The sequence below is a fragment of the Dermochelys coriacea genome, chromosome 5 (genome assembly GCF_009764565.3).
Source record: "Dermochelys coriacea isolate rDerCor1 chromosome 5, rDerCor1.pri.v4, whole genome shotgun sequence".
In the NCBI taxonomy this organism is placed as follows: Eukaryota; Metazoa; Chordata; order Testudines; family Dermochelyidae; genus Dermochelys; species Dermochelys coriacea.
The window spans coordinates 15,896,928-15,914,820 of record NC_050072.1 but is presented as its reverse complement, the minus strand read 5'-3'; the positions used below and the strand labels follow the sequence as shown (position 1 = coordinate 15,914,820).

Genomic DNA, 17,893 nt, shown 5'->3' with positions numbered 1-17,893 from the left:
AGCTTTTGTGAGTTACAGCTCACTTCATTGGATTTCTGGATCACTAAAGATCTCAAAATGAAACACCAGGAAGTATCATATTAGAATCCCTGGTTAACTTATTTGCAGTTGATTAGCAGTATTTTTTTTTTTTTAAACACAGATGTGCAAATTCAAAACGCACTCACTTTGCAGTTCTCTTTCAAAGGGAAGGTCATCCCTTTGGCAATGCAGGATTGTTACAGAACATCGTCAATACTTTTTTTTTTTTTTTTTAAGTTAGAGGAATGTAAATGAGGGTGTTTGGAATGGCTGAAGTATCATGAATTGTCCTGCTGCAGGAACTTGTCTAGACTGCTTTTTTGTTCTTAAAGCAAGTGTAATAACTTCACTTCAGTGAGAGAGTCTAATGTAAATGCAGAGAGAGCACCCAAGCTTCCACACTAAAGTATGGAAAACTTTGCAGCTGAGATGGAGTAGAATGTGTATTTCCTTGCCTGCCTCCACTAGAAATTCTTTCCCCTAGTCCCAATGGATAGCATTACCCTTATGTTCACTGATCTCAGACTTCATAGTTGAAGCTTAGACAAATTCAGACTGGAAATAAGGCATGAATTTAACAGTAAGTAATGTCATGGATTTTACGTCACTGAATTCTTAAATCAAGATTGGACATTATTCTAAAAGATAAACTCCGGGAATTATTTTGGAAATCAGACTAGATGATCACAGTATTCATTCTGGCCTTGGAATTTATTAACCACATCCTGTAAACAATGCAGGTTAAACACCATTGCCAGTGAAGTCATTGAGAACAAGTTTGAATAAAATAGGCAGAAGGATTTCATGGCCAACTTACAGGGTGTTCTCCTTTCCCAGAATTAAACTATGCACCTTATTTCTACAAGAGACTTGTTTATTTTTTTGCTTAAAATTATAAAAACTGTTATTCCAAAGCAAAGTTTAAACTTTTTACAAATGTACATTTGAGAAATAAATAGTGTTCAAAGTCATACAAAAAACATAATATACAAATAGAGCTTCAAGACCCCTGTATAAATATATGGCATGGTGACAAATCACAGATAGTTACCAGAAGCTTCAATTATTGAAGACTGTATATAACCAAGACAAACATCACGCTATTGTCCAAATATGTATGGTTATTTTAAAACTTTGGTTGGAATGAGACACTAAGGAAGAAGTCAAACTAATGCACCCTTGTTGCCCTTTAAAGAAATGTGGCTGATGACGGTCTTCATAACTTAAAGCATCAGGCCGCCTAGCAGTTCTGGTGTTTGTGTAGAAAGCATTGCACTTTCACACCAAAGCCAAGAGTGATCCCAAATATATTAAAATGCCCCCACCCCCTGAAAAGGCAGTCAGGTCGCCTCTGGCCTAAGAAGACTGAGTACCTGCAAGAATCTGGCCTATTCAGAACAGTAGTTTCCTGCGTGGATTAAATTAATTCCATTACAAAACCAAGCTTAGCTGGAATCATGGAATAAAAATATCTTTAAAATACTTTTTTTGGGGAGGGGGGGAGGGGAAGCATGATTATATGTTGTAGGTTAAATTAGTACCCAAACCTTGTCAAGTGCATGTGTGTGTACATACTCACACAAAACCTTAAAATGTGCCTTGCTGCTACAGTTGCATTCAAGTTCAGTTTGCAGAGGTGAATGCATCTTCAAAATACATATTGCTGAATGATGTCAAGTTTGCCTGAAGCAGTACAGATACCTTCCAAGTATACCGTAAGTCGATGGCTATTGCCCTTCTAGATGCTTCAGGATAAGATCTGCATGAAGCAAGTACTGGATAGACCTTGTTTAAATAAAATACTGACGTTTATCAGAACAAACATTTTAAAGGAAAGTAGCTGCCAATAACTTCAGGATCTGGATAGAACAGAGGAGGATGGAGTAGTGGACTCTCTTACAAGATTAGCCATGTGTACTACAATATCTGGCAGATCTACAGTAATGGTCTCTGGGAAAAGCAAAGGACAGAATGGAGAGAAGATAGAAGTTAGAGGGGAGACTACCTTGTGCTTAGCCTTTTTTCACTTTGCTGGTTTGGGCTACTCATTCTTCCATATCGTTTAGTGCAATTTTAGACTCTGTAGTACTCCTAAGCTATACATACACTGTTATGCATTCTCAGTAGCTTAGTCACCAGCTATTTGGATCAGCTAAATCCATTTCCCCTTGACTTCTACGGCACATAGGTAGACTAGAACTAAGGCACAGATTTATCTCAACTTGTTCATACTTCCAATTGACTGGGACAACTGGGAACAGACTATGCAGAGCATAACACAGATCAGGAAAATTAGGTTAATGCACATAAACCAGGCTCCCCCATGTAGGGTGAGTTTAGTAATTTTAATAAGTTACTCTAGGACAGCAACTGAATGCATATGGATCACTCCTCACCAGAAATATTGCCTGCATCAGTTCACCAAGACAGAGTTCTCAGTACTGAATAGTAAGTGGTACTAAGACAAACTGCATAAATGTCTCTCCACCTATGTAATCTTCTGCAGTAGTCTTCTCATATCTTTTGGATAGTTAGGTCCTTTTGTGCAAGTCTTCAGAAAAACCTTCAGTGCAGATTCAAAGCTGATCTAAGGAAAGAGTGCGAAGAAATGGATGAAAGGAAGAAATACCTGGTAAAATGCAAAGGTTGCTTTTTTTTTTTAAAGTTCAAAATTTTAACATATGGGTTAGTAAGAAAGCAAGCCATGGACATGTGAGACAGGCTGAAGACAAGGTGCAATTTAGTATTTTGTCTTTGGAACCTTTGCCTACAATAACTTTCAGAGAGCTGGAACCTTTTACAGGAACTCCAACTTGTACCAAGTGTAACATGCATTTAGACAGACTTGCAGATGGCTGTGATGCAAGGCAAAAAGTGTAATTGCTAATAGACAAAACTATATGTTTAAGATCTTTGACTCTAGAGCCTGCACATTCAATTGTATTCAAGAATGGATTGATACTTTGACCTGCAAATCTAACTACAACTCACTGAGGGCATAACTACATTGCAATTAAACACCTGTGGCTTGCTCATGTCAACTGACTCAGGCTAAGGAGCTGTTTAATTATGGTGTAGACATTCATGCTCGGACTAGAGTCAGAGCCCTGGGACCTTCCCCCTTGCAGGGTTCCAGAGCCCAGGCTCCAGCCCAAACTTAAAAGGTCTACCCCACAATTAAACAGCCCCTTAGTCCAAGCCCCACAAACCCAAGTCAGCTGACACTGACAGCCACAAGTGTTTAATTACAATGTAGATATACCCTGAGGGCCTAAATCTGCCCATCTATTAATACTCATCTACTTATTGTCAAGTAAGCTACTACACCAGATGAGAAAGGGTGGTAGATTCCAGCCCCAAAGCAATAATTCCAGGAGTAAACCTGCACCATGAGGAAGAGTCTGGTTTGCCAGCTGTCCTCCTGCTATGTAGGCATTACTGGGAAGTGCATTACTGCAGCCTTCCTTTGTACCTTCTGGGTTAGCTCTGGGTATTTGTTTCAGCTAGCACATTCTCCAATTCCTTTGCCATGAGAATTTTATATTGACCTTTGCACATGATTTCATTTGTGAAATTCTTAATACACACAGTAGCAACACTAAGAGCAATTCACTATTTCTGCCAAATCTGGCACTAGATACCATCTGATGTTGCTCAAAGACAGAATTCTGCCATCTGAGGTAACTGTGCAAGCAAACTTTTTACATAGGGCTTTGTTACAGTGTTTGCAAAAGCTTTAACATTTTGCATTTTATTAGTGTTGTACAGACTCTTCTTTTACAGCTTGGACTTTAAGTCCAAGAGGTGCTAGACCAAGTTCAGCTCTAGTGCATTTCAAATTAAGTCAGTGGAGTGATCTAGAACAAATTTGGACTTTTTTTTTTTTACATAGGATAGTTAGAGTCATCAAATCCTCACTACTTAACACTTGATGGATTTAAAGTCACGCTGCAGGAGCAATCCGAATTGATCACGAGGGTGCACTAGAGTTTAGAGTACCTCCTTTGTAGAAGCTGTTATAGCCCTAAATGGGCCAGCTGAGTTTTCATTAACATGCCTTTAGTAATTAGGAGTCCACTGAGCTTTATTAAGCTTTCTTGCTCAAGACTAAGAACATCTGTTGCAAATTTCTCCCTACTTACTGAAATTTTAGTGTCAATCTGGTTATACTTGTCCTCATTATACACAGCCTAATGCCTTAGACAATAGGATTTCAAAAGGTAAGCATTTAATTAAACCCCACCTGGTTGGGTTTTTTGTTGGCCATCCATCTCTACATTTCACAAACCAAAGATCTTTACCAGGAGATATGTTGGTCAGCCGAAGATCCTCTGCACAGAAAGTTAACCTGAAAGGAAAAGGTCAGAAGCCATGGAGACATTACACATACAAACTGATGCAAGTTATTTATACACTTTAGAAAGTAGCTTCTAAATAGAACACATAGCCATCGTTCTTTTCTAGAGACAGAAGGGGTCAGCAAGAGTTATAGCACTGTTCACTGGCAGGAAGGCAATTCTTGTCAGATTTGGGCCATTTCTATTTCAAGAATGCTGTTTCACCACTCCTTCTAGAGTATTAGTTTTAACAGTCAGTCTGCTATTGAATGGCATTCACAATAATTAGTTTCCTTCTCTAGTTTAGTGCTTTACAAGTAACGTAAGGGGCAGTAAGAAGCCAAGTCCTTGACACAGCATGTACATTCTTCTGAATTCATTAGCTTCACAGAAAGCCTGTTCTCTAACCGGCAGTGTCAGGAAGTCCACCACTGTAAGCCCTGCTACAGGGTGCCATCTGACAGAGGCATTGTTTGAACCATCAAAGGTCCCTCACTGAGCAGCAATTAGCTACTTTTCTTGCTGTCTGACACATCTGAACACTCTTGATTCCGAAGTCTCAAGCTCACATCAAGTCACCAATGTTCCCTAAAGAAATACTGCTCTACTCACTTCTGTTGCGTTTCCCCAGACTTCACACGTATACGTCTGATCTGCAGCTCTTTGGAAGATTTAGCAGATCGGAACCAGTAACTTTTGAGCTCTCTCCACAGATTGTACCAAGACTGAGATGATCCCTCCCAGGTGAGCTTGATCCGTAAGAGGTCACCAATGTCTTCTTCAGTATAGACCAAGAAGGGGTTAGTAGAATTCAGGCCAATTTGCTCAAGTCTGAAAAACAGGCAGAGACTCAAACACTTGTGTTGGGGAAAAGAAGAGTTCTAGAGAGAGCATCAAGCATTCCACACGGGCAGTTGAAGATCATGGTTCTAGTTTGTTACTGGTTTGATTAAAGAAAGGGACTCTGGCTATCTGGTTTAGAGTTATCCTTGTGGGGTGTCTCATATTTGGCTCCTCCATTTTTCTATCACCTCCTAAGGCAACATGCAGTTACAATTCACATCATTCTTCTGGGGGAGTAAGTGAAGGAACTATACACCCCTTTTGTAATCCTCCCGGATGAGGAATGCTCTTCGCCAAGGACAGACTACAGGGGGATGCTTTTAAACCACATAAAAATCTTCCATCATGCAAGGCAAAGGAGAGGTCTTTGGTAAGATTGGTAGTAGGGAAAGAAAAGAGGAAACAAGGCATATTACACAAATCCCTCGGCTGTAAGGGTATCAGACTGGAAGCCAATCTACTGTCTCCTACATGGCAGTTCATCTCCCCAAGAATAAAATCTGGCACTAATTAGGTTACTGCTTTACCATCATTCAGCAGATCTTTGGATATTACTCAACTGCAACAATAGCAATAATTCTCTCTCAACTCTACTTTTATTGTTAACTGTTGCTTCTAGTTCCATGAGTCCTTCCCACTATTCTTATCAAAATAGGGAGATGAGTCAGTTGAACTCCACTTACATCTCCAGAGAGAGGGGTTGAGACTCGCCATTGGTACCATGAAGGGTGACTGAGAACGTGGGTTCCGTTTCTCCTAAGCTTTTGTAGCTGAAGATGTGCATTTTCATCTGATAATGGTAAACTGAAGAGAGATAAGCACAGAGTCCAGTTTGTGAATAGAGGGCATTGTCTATTCCATGACAAGTTTTGGTTTGCAAGATGGTGCCAGTTGGCAGAGACAAGATCACCCATACAAGTAGCTTTGATGGGGGCCTATGAGCCTTAGCTCAGATTAGAAAGCTGATAATTACTCAGTCACAGGTGGAACTCTAGGACCATTCCCTGAGCCTTGTGTTGCAGCAGAACCCTAGCAATCTTCTACCTTCCCCACACAGTTACTACATAGAGGACCACTGTTGAAAGTGTCCTCTTACAGAAGTAGTCAGGGAAACATTTGTTTTAATGGGGAGGTGGAGTGTTAATGTTCTTCCTTAATATGAAATGTTGCTATCTTGCTACCAGGAAGCAGATTTTATTCACATGTGTATTAATGAACGTTGCTTTTATTGTCACCATCTGTTGCACATCTGTACTATTTTAGTTTCTGCTAAGCCCTCCAAATTCTAAATCTGAATTCAAGCATTCTGAAACAGAGGGAGATAACTTTATAGAGGACAGAATATTTGTCAGAGATGAGTGGGTTATGATCTCAGTAGCTTAAAAAAAACACTACCTCTGAAAGGCATATCTGCTCTGGTTTTTAAGTACATCTTGCTGTTCCTTTTGTTCCTCATTTTCTTGGCATTGTAGCCAATGCTGTTGCAGCGGTTCTTTCGGCAGCTCAGGCAGATTCCCTTCTTGAAACGGCTGGAGTCGGTGCACTGAAAGGCGAAGCTCTGCTTATCTTGGTTCACAAGGGAGTCCACGAAGAGGAGTACAGCTCGCTCATGTTCACATTTAACAACATCCCCAATATCTAGTTCAACAGAGAAAGTTGTGGTGGTAAGATACACTTCAGCAATTTAGCATTCACCACCCCAACATCTACAATCTGCTAGTTAGTGAGTTAAACTAATTGTAGTTCAATACAAGTTAAGTCTGACCAAAACAAGATACACTTCTCAATTAAAAACAACGAGACGTTAATACAATACATTTAAGGCTGATAGACTTTTGTTCAAACACATGCAGCTGTAGAGACAGAAGGCAAGACTTCAGAGCCAGCATAACAACATGGCCTGGAGTAGAAATTCATCTTTCAGCTCATGATGATTAAACCAGACTTACAAGATTTACTGATTTCAAGAGGAGAGGGCAGTCTAAAGATAGCTTAGATGGAGAACTGCCTCTTGTTAGATTGTAATTATTACTCCAATACACCAGCCTATGTAAGGTGGGTGTCTCTTCTCTGCCCCTCCCCCAGTCAATTATTAAATAGGAAAAATAAGAACTTACTCCCGTATGCAATTGCTCCCAAAACATCACTTAATCCACAACCAGGCTGGAAATCTCCCCCATTGGGATAAACGTCAATGTGACCCACAGGCATCTGGATCCCAATGCTAACACCCAGTGTTTCCTTCGTAAATGTATGAAGAACATCCACAAAGTCAGCGTCATCAGGGGAGAGACGTCTGTGAGGATCAGCTCCTTCAAACATAGGGCCAGCTGGATCCAAGCCTGTTAAGCAGAGCGCACAATATAGCAGCAGTAAAAAATATCTGCTAGATACTTTCCTAGCAGAGGGTGATGCAACCAGACCCTACCCTACAGGATACAATCTAGAAAAATGAGAATAAAATTTTCAATCAATGTCACACGGAGTGAGTGTGTGCATTGATATCTGGAATCTTCCCAAGTTATTAAGGGACATTCCTTCAAACCTGCTGCTGTTAGAAGTGTGATGCAAAGAGCAGAAGTTTAAAAAAAAAAAATAGTGAAATCTCCATGGTGCTGGACACTCCAGCCACTAGACACTTGTGAGTCTGTATTAGAGGGGTCCAGTGGCATGGCACACCCGGGCAGGTACCACCACAAGGTGTCTGATCACCAGGAGAGAAAGCTGGTCATTTGTTTAAACATTATTCATGTCGTGAAAGGAGGAAGTTTGTGTTGATACTGATCTGAAATGTGTCACTGTTAGTGCTTAAGTATTAAGAGCTAAATCTGGACTTCAATAGGAGCTATGAGTGAGCAGTGGATTGAACAAGTGAAGCCTTTACCCTGTAGGACACTTTATTATCCCTTCACATGGTGTAGAATGAATATAAAACTAGAGGCTTAAAGTTTAGCGTAAATTTGGTTAAAGAAATGTGTTGTAAAGCAAAGCCTTAACTAGCAACTAAGATAAAGGCCTTGAAAGTAATGAATTACAAGTAGGGAGGGTGGCAGGTTCAAAAAAATAACTAATGAAATAAGGGAAGTTTCTAAAAAGAAGGTCTGACTGATAGAGGTGACTGCAGATGGTTTTAAATAAGACAGATTCTCTGTCTTAAAATGAGCCAACATGGATCTTCCCACCCCAAATACCAGTGTTATCTCAAAAATTAGAGCCTATGTGAACCCAGGTGCAACAAAAAAAACCCGTTAGTCAGAAAGGAGGAGGGGAGGAATAGCCTTGGAGAAAGGCGGTTGTAAATCTTATCTGGACTAAGACTAGAAATGAGGGTAAACTGTCTCAAATTTGTTTTTCACTGATGTCAGTAATTGGCAATGACATCTCTTGTTAAAGGGTATAAAAAAAATAAACTCTTAAAAGGTTCATTGCTAATACCTGCCTGACCACACTGGAGCCGACCAATATGGATCTAAGCATCCTTGGGTTTAGCCTGTTCTAGTATCTTGATCAAATGCTTATCTATATTTTGTTACTGTTTGGGTATAACAACTTATTTAGGCATGTTTACAGCAATTGTATAAATATCATTTGGCCTTTGGATTTAATAAAGGAATTTATGGTTAAGTTAGCATTGTGGTAATACCCTGCATAAATAGTAATTCCAACACAAGGCAAGTTCTATGGGTAAGTGTGTTAGTTGAGATTTTCATGTAGGGGCGTAAGAGATGTGGCTTGGAGACAGGTTCATTAGTATGGGAGGGGCACAGGAGACAATTTATGAAGCATGAATTTCTATAGGGGAGAGGAACCACTGCAGAATCCAGAAGGTAAATTGGCAGAGGAGAGATTGGTGGGGAAGGAGAGAGAGAGAGAGATAGTGAAGAAAATCTAAACAACTGACCTTTCCCAGTGTTAAGGGATCCAAATTCCTATTAGTAACACCATATTGATGCCTTGCACAATAGGAAATTTCTTTATGGTAATAAGGTCTAGACAAAAACTAAAGATGGGTCAAAACCAGAATGTTTTGTCTGAACCATCCTGTACGTTGGCAATTTTTAACGTGAGGAACCTGGTCATAAGTAGGGCCCTACCAAATTCACAGTCCATTTTAATCAATTTCATGGTCAGAGGATTTTAAAAATCATTAATTTCATGAGTTCAGCTATTTAAATCTGAAATTTCACAGTGTTGTAATTGTAGCGGTCCTGACCCAAAAAGGAGTTGGGGGGGGGGGGGGGTCACAAGGCTATTGAAGTGGAGGTTGCAGTAGTGGTAGCCTTACTTCTGTGCAGCTGCTGACGGCTGCATTGCCTTCAGAGCTGGGCAGCTGGAGAGTGGCAGCTACTGGCTAGGAGCCCAGCTCTGAAGGCCGCCAGCAAAAGCAAGGATGGCATGGTGTGGTATTACCACCCTTACTTCTGTGCTGCTGCCTGCAGAGCTGGGCCCTCGTTAGCAGCCGCTACTCTTTGGTATGGTATTGCCACCTTTGCTTCTGTGCTGCTGCTGGCGGGGGGCTGCCTTCAGAGCTGAGCACCCAGCCAACAGCTGCTGCTCTCTGGCCGCCCAGCTTTGAAGGCGGCGCAGAAGTAAGGGTGGCAATACCCCGACCTCCCTAAAATAACCTGGAACCCCCCAGCAATTCCGTTTTGGGTCAGGACCCCCAATTTGAGAAACGCAAGTCTTCCCCTGTGAAATCTGCATAGTATAGGGTAAAAGCAAACAAGACCCGATTTCACAGTCTAAGACCCATTTTTCATGGCTGTGAATTTGGTAGGGTCCTAGTTATAAGCCGCTACTACCCACTCCCCTATTTTGCCTTATCTAATAAAAATGAACCTAATTGTCTCTACATTGAGGGCTTGTGACATTTGGAAATGTCAATTTCCACTGTTTATTAACTTTAAGTACTAGTTTATTCAAACGGTAGTATTATCTGCTTTCCCCAGTCACTTATACTGGTTTTGTTGCGAGTGTTTATGGGGAGATGCATATCTTATCCCTACTGTAGCAGGTAATTAAGCTATACACGTTATTGCAGGGAACGTCCTGTTCCCAATGCAGCCCTCCCCACCATGCTTTCAGATAATCTGTACAAGATCCAAGTCATTCCACATGGAAAAATGAAAGTTTCTCTTTAGACTACTGGCTTTCTGAACCAATGGCACTTTACTAGGAAGTGAGTCATGGAGGGACAAATTAACTCTTCACAAAGGAAGAGCAGAGTTTAAACTTTGCAGTCGGCCAAAAGCGAAGCAAATGGCTCTCACGCTTAGGCTAGCTTGTAGGCCATGTCTACTCAGAGATTTAGAATTTTGATAGCAGGGATGGATCTGAGAGCATTTGAGTGAATCAGTGTTTAGCTTGCACACCTACTTGGGACCTGAAGCCAGTTAGTGCCAGCAGTCTCTCTTTCACGAGAAAGCGGCCGGCCTAATAAAAATCCAACAATCTTTTTTTCTGGCAAAAAGTGGGAGGTAGAATCGCCTTAGTTTAATATCCTTTAGATGCAAGAAAAACCATCAGTGAGGAGTGTGACTGGAGAATTACAAAAGAAAATAAGTTAGATACTTTAATTATTACTAACCTCAGACTAAGACATCTCAACAAAGCAGTTCAGATTTTAAGGTTCTGACAACCCTGTTAATAATGCAGCAGGAGACAAAAGTATTGCACGGTAACAGTTTTAGGACAGCCTTACCTGTAATTCTGCCTATTGTTCCATGTGCATAGTTACCAGCATATCCAGCAACATGGGCACCAAGACTGTACCCAATTAAGTGGACGTTCTCAAGCAGCAAGTTCTGCTTTTCCTGCAAGTGTAGAAATAATTAAGTTTGTTCATATTTTCAAGAGAGCTGATAACTCATATCTAGCAGAGGGACTCAAACTGCAAAGTTTAGGTCTAGACATCCCCAGTGTAAAAGTGGCTTTGGATCGTGCCTCTAACAGTTATGTTTTCTCAAGATCCCGGCAAGATGATTCAGTAGTTTGGAGACTAGTTAGTCCAGTCTTGTTTCTAGCCTTCAGTCACAGTAAAGATATGCTTTGAGAAACTATCTGGAGTGATGAGTCTGGACTTCAGTGCATTCAACTTTAGTAACTTAGTAGCAGCATTAGCAGGTTAGCTTTTATTTTTTCCAGCAATGATGCTGATTTTTGGATGCCAAACTTGACATCTTGAGCCTGATTTTTCAGAGGTCTGAGCATCCAAATTCCAACTGAAGTCAATTGGTTCTGCAGGTGCTCAGCACCAAGGGCACCAGAACATTTGTAGAAGTGGGAACAGCTCACAGGTGCTGGAACCAGGGAGCCATGCCCTCCACTTTTTAACATGGGCATTGTTTGGGTGGGCAGAGGATAGCGTTGCACTCTTCACCCATCCCCAAACTTCAAGCCTTGGGTAGGCATGGAGAGGCACCAGCAAAGGGGCTGTGATTTGTGGGGGGGGGGGGGATCAGCTCAGTTTGGAGGGCAACACTGCCCCCTGCCCCCCTAACTATACCCATGTTAAAAAATGGGGGGGCATGCCTGCCTACCCCAGTTCCAGCACTGTTGCTCAGTACCTCTGAGCACATGCCCAAAGAGTCTCAATCTGGACATCCGCAAAAGGAGGCACTCAGTCACTGCTCACCTCTTGAAAACTTGGGCCTTAATTTTCATCAAGTGAAGAGTCTAAACTTTAAATTCAGTAATCACTGTATATGTGCTCTTGTTTGTAGCATTAGATGAGGTCATCCTATTGGCCAGAAGTCCAGTCCTGATGTAACCAGCTGTATCTTCACTAAAGCAGGAATAGAATCCCTTAAGAGTTGCTCCTGCTTACACAAGGTTTGAATTTGGCACATCTTTGTGCTCGACAGTGCCACTGAACTGAGATCGAGAATTACACCATCTTTCACATTCCAGAAGTGCTAGAACTGGTGTACGTTCTGTTCCCCTGTGCAAATTGAACAATATGGTACACTACAACACAGGTGGGCAGTATTACAAGTTCTACCTGTAACCAGTTGAGCACCCTTGCAACGGCCTTTCCAACCACCTTTGTGTTGTTCACAGCATCAGTATAGAGCTGATGGGCAAGTCCAAGCCAGTTCACCACCACCACATTAGCATCCTTCTCTCTCTCCTGAAGAGCGGCCACCAGTCTTTCCAGCCAGTTTTCAAACATGCCACTCATCTACAGAGAGAAAATATTAGTTCTTCCTGGTCATAGAAAGCTGGACACACACATGCCATTAGGTTAGCCTTAAGCTTTAAAATTTACATGGTCAACTTTTTACAGTTACAGCTTTCACTAGGCACTAGTGCTTGCATCCAGAACTTCGCTGATACCTCTATTAAAAAAAAAAAAAATCTGCTCTTGAACACTGTCTCCACGCTTTCATTTAAAAAGTTTGATTTCTTCAGTCAGCTTCATGTGGCAGAAATATAAAATGAGGATAAAAGACCCGGGCTGGTCAGTATGATTTTGCAGAGTTCTTATAAGTGCTAGCGACATTGCATCACTATCCTAATTATGCCTTCAAGCATAAGTAGTAGGAGGTTGCAAAGTACAGAACACGAAAAGTACAGTAGCCTATATATTCTACACCAGAGCCTACTTGTGCCTCCCCATATTGGGGTGGGGGGGCACAATCTAAAGGAGAGGACACATGACCGCCTCACAGGTCTCTACTGCCCAGTGACACCTCCTGCCATGCAGAGATGGACGAGTGGCTCGTCCAAGGCCCCCCCCCCCCTTACTCCACCCAGGGCTGGCCTGATCCTGCCGGTCACCCTCCTTCTCGTAGCCCCTTTTTGGTGATCAGTTGTCAAGAGCAAAGGGGTCAAAGGCCCAATTTTGCCAAAAAAGTTGAGACATCCAGGGCCAAAACAGTCACCTGGTCACCCTAGGCCAGGGGTCCCCAAACTTTTTCGGTCATCCCCCCCACCCCCGCTACGAAGCTGAGGCCTGGAGCTGCGAGTGGGGCCGCAGTCGGCAGCAAGGCCATACGTGCAGCTGGGGCACAGCCAAGAGCCACAGCTGGGAGCAGAGCCATAGCTGGGGCTGAGGCTGGGGCTGGGGTGGGGGCAGAGCAGGGCTAGGGGGTGCTCCCACCCTTCCCCCATGGGAACTGAGCTAAGCCCCACTGTGCTGCCCCCTCCCCTCCGAATGTTCCTCTGTGCCCCTCTAGGGGGGGACACCCCACAGTTTGGGTGCCACCGCCCTAGACTGTGATAAGAGTTGCCCAGACAGCCTGGGCAGCTGTGGGGAGCCCAGAGCCCTCCATCTTCCCTGGGCAGGGGGCTGAGGTGCCTGAGAGCCTGTGCCCCTGCCCCCCAGGGCATCCCACTCCGGGTGGAAGGTCCAGGGCTCCCAACAATGGCCCAGGGGAGATTATAGAGGCTGTGTAGAATATACAGGCTACTGTACTTTTCGTACCATGGCCCCAGCTTCTGGCCAGGCCAAGGGAAGGGCCTTAGGGGAAAGGGGTAACCAGGGGGTGGGGCCCCATGGTGGGAAGTGGGAGGAGATGTGGAGGGACCCCAATATTCTTTGTGCCCAGGACCCCAATAAATCTTAATCTGCCTCTGGGCACTTGACCCCTCCAATACCCCTTCTAGGGATCGTCTCTGTTCTAGACAGAGACATATGCATGGAAACTCAAGCATACCAAATATTGTTAGAGCCATTCGTGCTGCCCAATTAAAGAGCACAAAGAAAACTAAACAGTGCCTAGAGCTACGTTGAATTCCCCATACTTACTGTCCATCCATGAATAATAAAGAAGGTTTTAGCTGTCAAATTGAATTTGCAGTCCTCTAAATATTTGTCTTGGCCTATGGAGAGAAAGCAGCCTTCATCTCCTGGAACTGTGGAGGAGCGAAGATTAAACTTCACTTGTAGTTTTTGAGCCTGTACAAGTTCTTTTTCTTTCTTCAGCTCAGCAATAGTATCATCTGGAGACAGATCAGCAGGGTGCATGGTTACTACTTTTATGGTCTTATTCAACAAAGTAAATGCAAAGTAGGATTTTATTTTTTAAACACCGAGAAGTAGAGTATTTTAAGAGTTTGCTGACCTTTTAGTGTCAAACGAAGGATGGGATATGGGAAATCAGATTCTCCACTTCTTCAATTTGAGGAAGGGGAGGTAATTTTCTGGCTCACACAAAATACAGTACTTCTAAAGATACCTCTAAACGATACCAGCTGGCATGTAGTTTCAGAGACAGCTGCATAGGGAGGATACTTCAATTTCCCTAAATGCCCTTGTCTACATCCTCTGCAAGTGATTCAAAGTCAAAGTCAGACACTACATTCCCCTATTTATCATCCATCCAGTAGAGCAGCATTTTCCAGCTCAACAGCTGGCTTTTGTTCTGTCAAAGCAAGAAGCTTCATGCCGTGTTCTTCTAAAGTTTTGAAAAACAGGTTTCTCGGTAATATCCAAACTTTTCTGAGGCCTGGGGCTTCTATAATGGAAAATTGGGACTTCATTACTTTCCCGTAATTGAACTTCACACAGGATCTCCTACACAGTATGGCAAACTATCCTGATTACAGATTAGTGAGCTCCCCAGGCACTTCAGTCTGCTAGCCACAGTAGTTTGGTATGGAATTACAGGAGGGAGGGTGTCCAGAAGGATGCCATGGGGGGGATACTGTGCTGTTCATTTAATTAGTGTAAGTCAGTTATGCAAAGTAGATAATGTTGATTGCTTTCAAGAACATGGCTTGCTGTAGCTCAAATAGGCCAAAATGTATTGACCTTCCAAAATCTAATTTATCCATGGAAAATGCTGCAGCCCTTATTAGCACAAAATCCCCATTGACTTTGATGGCAGTTCTGAGAAAGGGTTACAGAATTTGCCTTTCCCCTTCCCATCTGAACTTTAAGTGGAGGCAGGGGGTGATTAACAGCTGGGTTTCTGTGGAGCAATAAGTGCTATATTTGACACCGAATCAGTTTAGAATTAATTTCAAAATTGGTGTCGAGTCTTACTGTAAGTGCAACTTTTATAAACTGAAGGGAAATTCAGCCCTCGTGCAACTCCTGTGACTTCAGTGGAAGTACACCTGCTTTATACCACTGTGCCTTTACTAGAGTTTTACAGCTAGCACGTAGGATCAAGCACACATTAACATGAGATTACGTGTCTTGATCACCTCAACATGCTATTTGCTTTGTCTCTATCACATTACAGAATGCACCAGGACTCTGCAGCTCAGGAGAAACACATGAGCAGAACTAGCTATGAAGATGTGCGTATGTGAGTGTGTCTAACAGGTTTCCTGTATCCAGGGTGTTAAAGGGTATTGCTTATGCCTTGCTATACTATCTACATAACAGTTTGTTTAAAGCTTGTAGAGTGAGTAAAAGATTTCTAGTGTTCAGGGGGAACTTTCATATATATTTCCTAGAGCACTAGCTCGTCTACCCGTTCAGCTGAAAAAGGCTACTTTGATTTCCTACCCCATGCCTAGACTGTGTGATGTGTGTACCAGCTTTCTACACACTAGTCTTATAGGTTTCAGAGTAGCAGCTGTGTTAGTCTGTATTTGCAAAAAAGAAAAGGAGTACTTGTGGCACCTTAGAGGCTAACAAATTTATTTGAGCATAAGCTTTCGTGAGCTACAGCTCACTTCATCGAATGCATCTGATGAAGTGAGCTGTAGCTCTCGAAAGCTTATGCTCAAATAAATTTGTTAGTCTAAGGTACTACTAGTCTTATAAAATACTTAAAAAGAAATCAAGTTTTCTCTTAAGAGGTTTGCTATTATAGTAATAAAACAACCTCTCCCAGCAGTTATCCCCTTAAATCTGAAACTTTAGTGCCTTGTATGTATCAAAACTGTTGTTGGTAGGAGAAATCCACCTGAACTAAACTTATATGAAATTTATTTTTACAATACCAGTTTATTTAATAACCAGTAGAAAAAGGTATGAAAGTGGGCACTGTACCAACCAAAGGAACACGGCCAAGAACAAGTTAAAGTCACCATGGAGTTATAAGTGGGGCACATAAATGACTGGAATCTGACTAAAAAAAAAAAAAGGGAGGACTTGTGGCACCTTAGAGACTAACACATTTGTGCCACAAGTCCTCCTTTTCTTTTTGCGATGACCGCCTAACACGGCTGCTACTCCGGAATCTGACTGTAGTTTTATGTCTAGTCCACGCGTTAAGTCAAGGAAATCGCTGTTGCAATGATCCTTACAGTAAGTCCTGTTTCAGAGTAGCAGCCGTGTTAGTCTGTATTCGCAAAAAGAAAAGGAGGACTTGTGGCACCTTAGAGACTAACACATTTATTAGAGCATAAGCTTTCGTGAGCTACAGCTCACTTCATCGGAAGTCCTGGTGTCAGTTACCTTGCAGCAGTTCTTCCTTTGCAACCGGTGCGGCGTCCCTCGCTGCCGTGCCATACACAATCCCAATGAGCAGCAGGAAAGCGGAGCGTCTCATTGCTTAAACGACTCCGGACCCCTTCTTTCTGCGTGTGGTGGGGGGCGGAGAGAGAGGGGGGGGGTCTTTTCTCTTTTCCCTGCTGCCGGCCGTATTCCAGTGGGAGCCGGGGTGACAGATGCACACGGCTTCTTAGCGTCCCTTCTCCACCCGATGGGACGGGGACGCCGCTAGTGAGAGTGAGAAGGAGAAAGAAAAGGAGCAGGAGCAACCGCAAGGCGCCCAGCGCTGCTCCTGCCAAGAGGCGGGCCGGGGGGTAGCTGTTACAGTGGCGAATGGGGCGTCACCTGACCCATGGCCCGATGGGCTTGACTAATTTATTCACGGCGGCGGGATCCCATTGGTCACACCCTCCCCGGACGCGAGGCGGCAGTTTTCCAAATAGTCTGAATGAAGCCGGCGGCCCGCGGCGGAGCGAGGCAGGAGGGCGGCTGGGGAGCAGCGTGGCGGCTGCCGGCCTTGCAGCCCGGGCCGGGTGAGCTGCCCCGCGCGGTCCCTGTGCCCGGGGCTGGCAGCGGGATCTTCCCTTTGGTCATCGCCAGGCCGGGGCACATCACCGTCGCGTCGGGCCGCTCCTCCTGTGTAACGGGACGCCGCCCGGGACGGCTGCCCCCGCCTGGGGGAGGCTGGGTCCCTCCCCTTTCCGCAGCTGCTCTGGGGGAGGAGGAGGCGGCTCCGCTTCGAGACCTAGACTTGGGCGCCGCCGCGGGGGGGATCCCAGAGTTGCTTGGGCCAGCCCTGGTGCTTTACTGCTTCGTCCCTGGCACAGTGCTGCTCCCTTATCCCCCCCCCCCCCCGCCATGCTCCTGCTTTCTCCACCCAGCCCCTTGCCTGCTCCTCTTCCCCTCACCCCCCCTAGGGCCGCTACTTCCTGAGCCACTGCCCCCATGGCTGGCCACATCTTCCTAGTGCACCGAGCACCAGGGGATCACTTCTGGCTCCGGTTCTGTACCATAGCTTCATCAGTGATTTAGAGAAGGGCACAGAGAGGACACTTACAAAGTTTGCCGACCATACCAAGCTGGGAGGGTTTGGGTTGCAAGTGCTTTGGAGGGTAGGATTAAAATTCAAAATGATCTGGACAAGCTGGAGAAATGGTCTGAAGAAAACAGAATGAAATTAAGAAGGACACATGCAAAGTACTCCACTTAGGAACAATCAGTCGCACACATACAAAATGGGAAATGACTGCCTAGGAAGGAGCACTGCAGAAAGGGAGCTGGGGGGGGGGGGTCACAGTGG

At 43.8% G+C, this 17,893-nt stretch overlaps 1 protein-coding gene across 1 annotated transcript; it reads right to left on the bottom strand.

Moving 5' to 3' along the window:
- Positions 1-1,415: 1,415 nt before the first annotated feature.
- Positions 1,416-17,646, bottom strand: LIPG (lipase G, endothelial type). The gene is made up of 10 exons (XM_038403636.2): positions 16,558-17,646; positions 13,951-14,144; positions 12,202-12,381; positions 10,903-11,014; positions 7,319-7,543; positions 6,597-6,839; positions 5,885-6,005; positions 4,971-5,189; positions 4,265-4,369; positions 1,416-2,608 (listed from the first exon to the last, which is right to left on the bottom strand). Exons 1-10 carry the CDS (start codon positions 16,649-16,651, stop codon positions 2,587-2,589), a joined length of 1,515 nt encoding a protein of 504 aa, XP_038259564.1. The 5' UTR covers positions 16,652-17,646; the 3' UTR covers positions 1,416-2,586.
- Between the last annotated feature and the right edge of the window lie 247 nt (positions 17,647-17,893).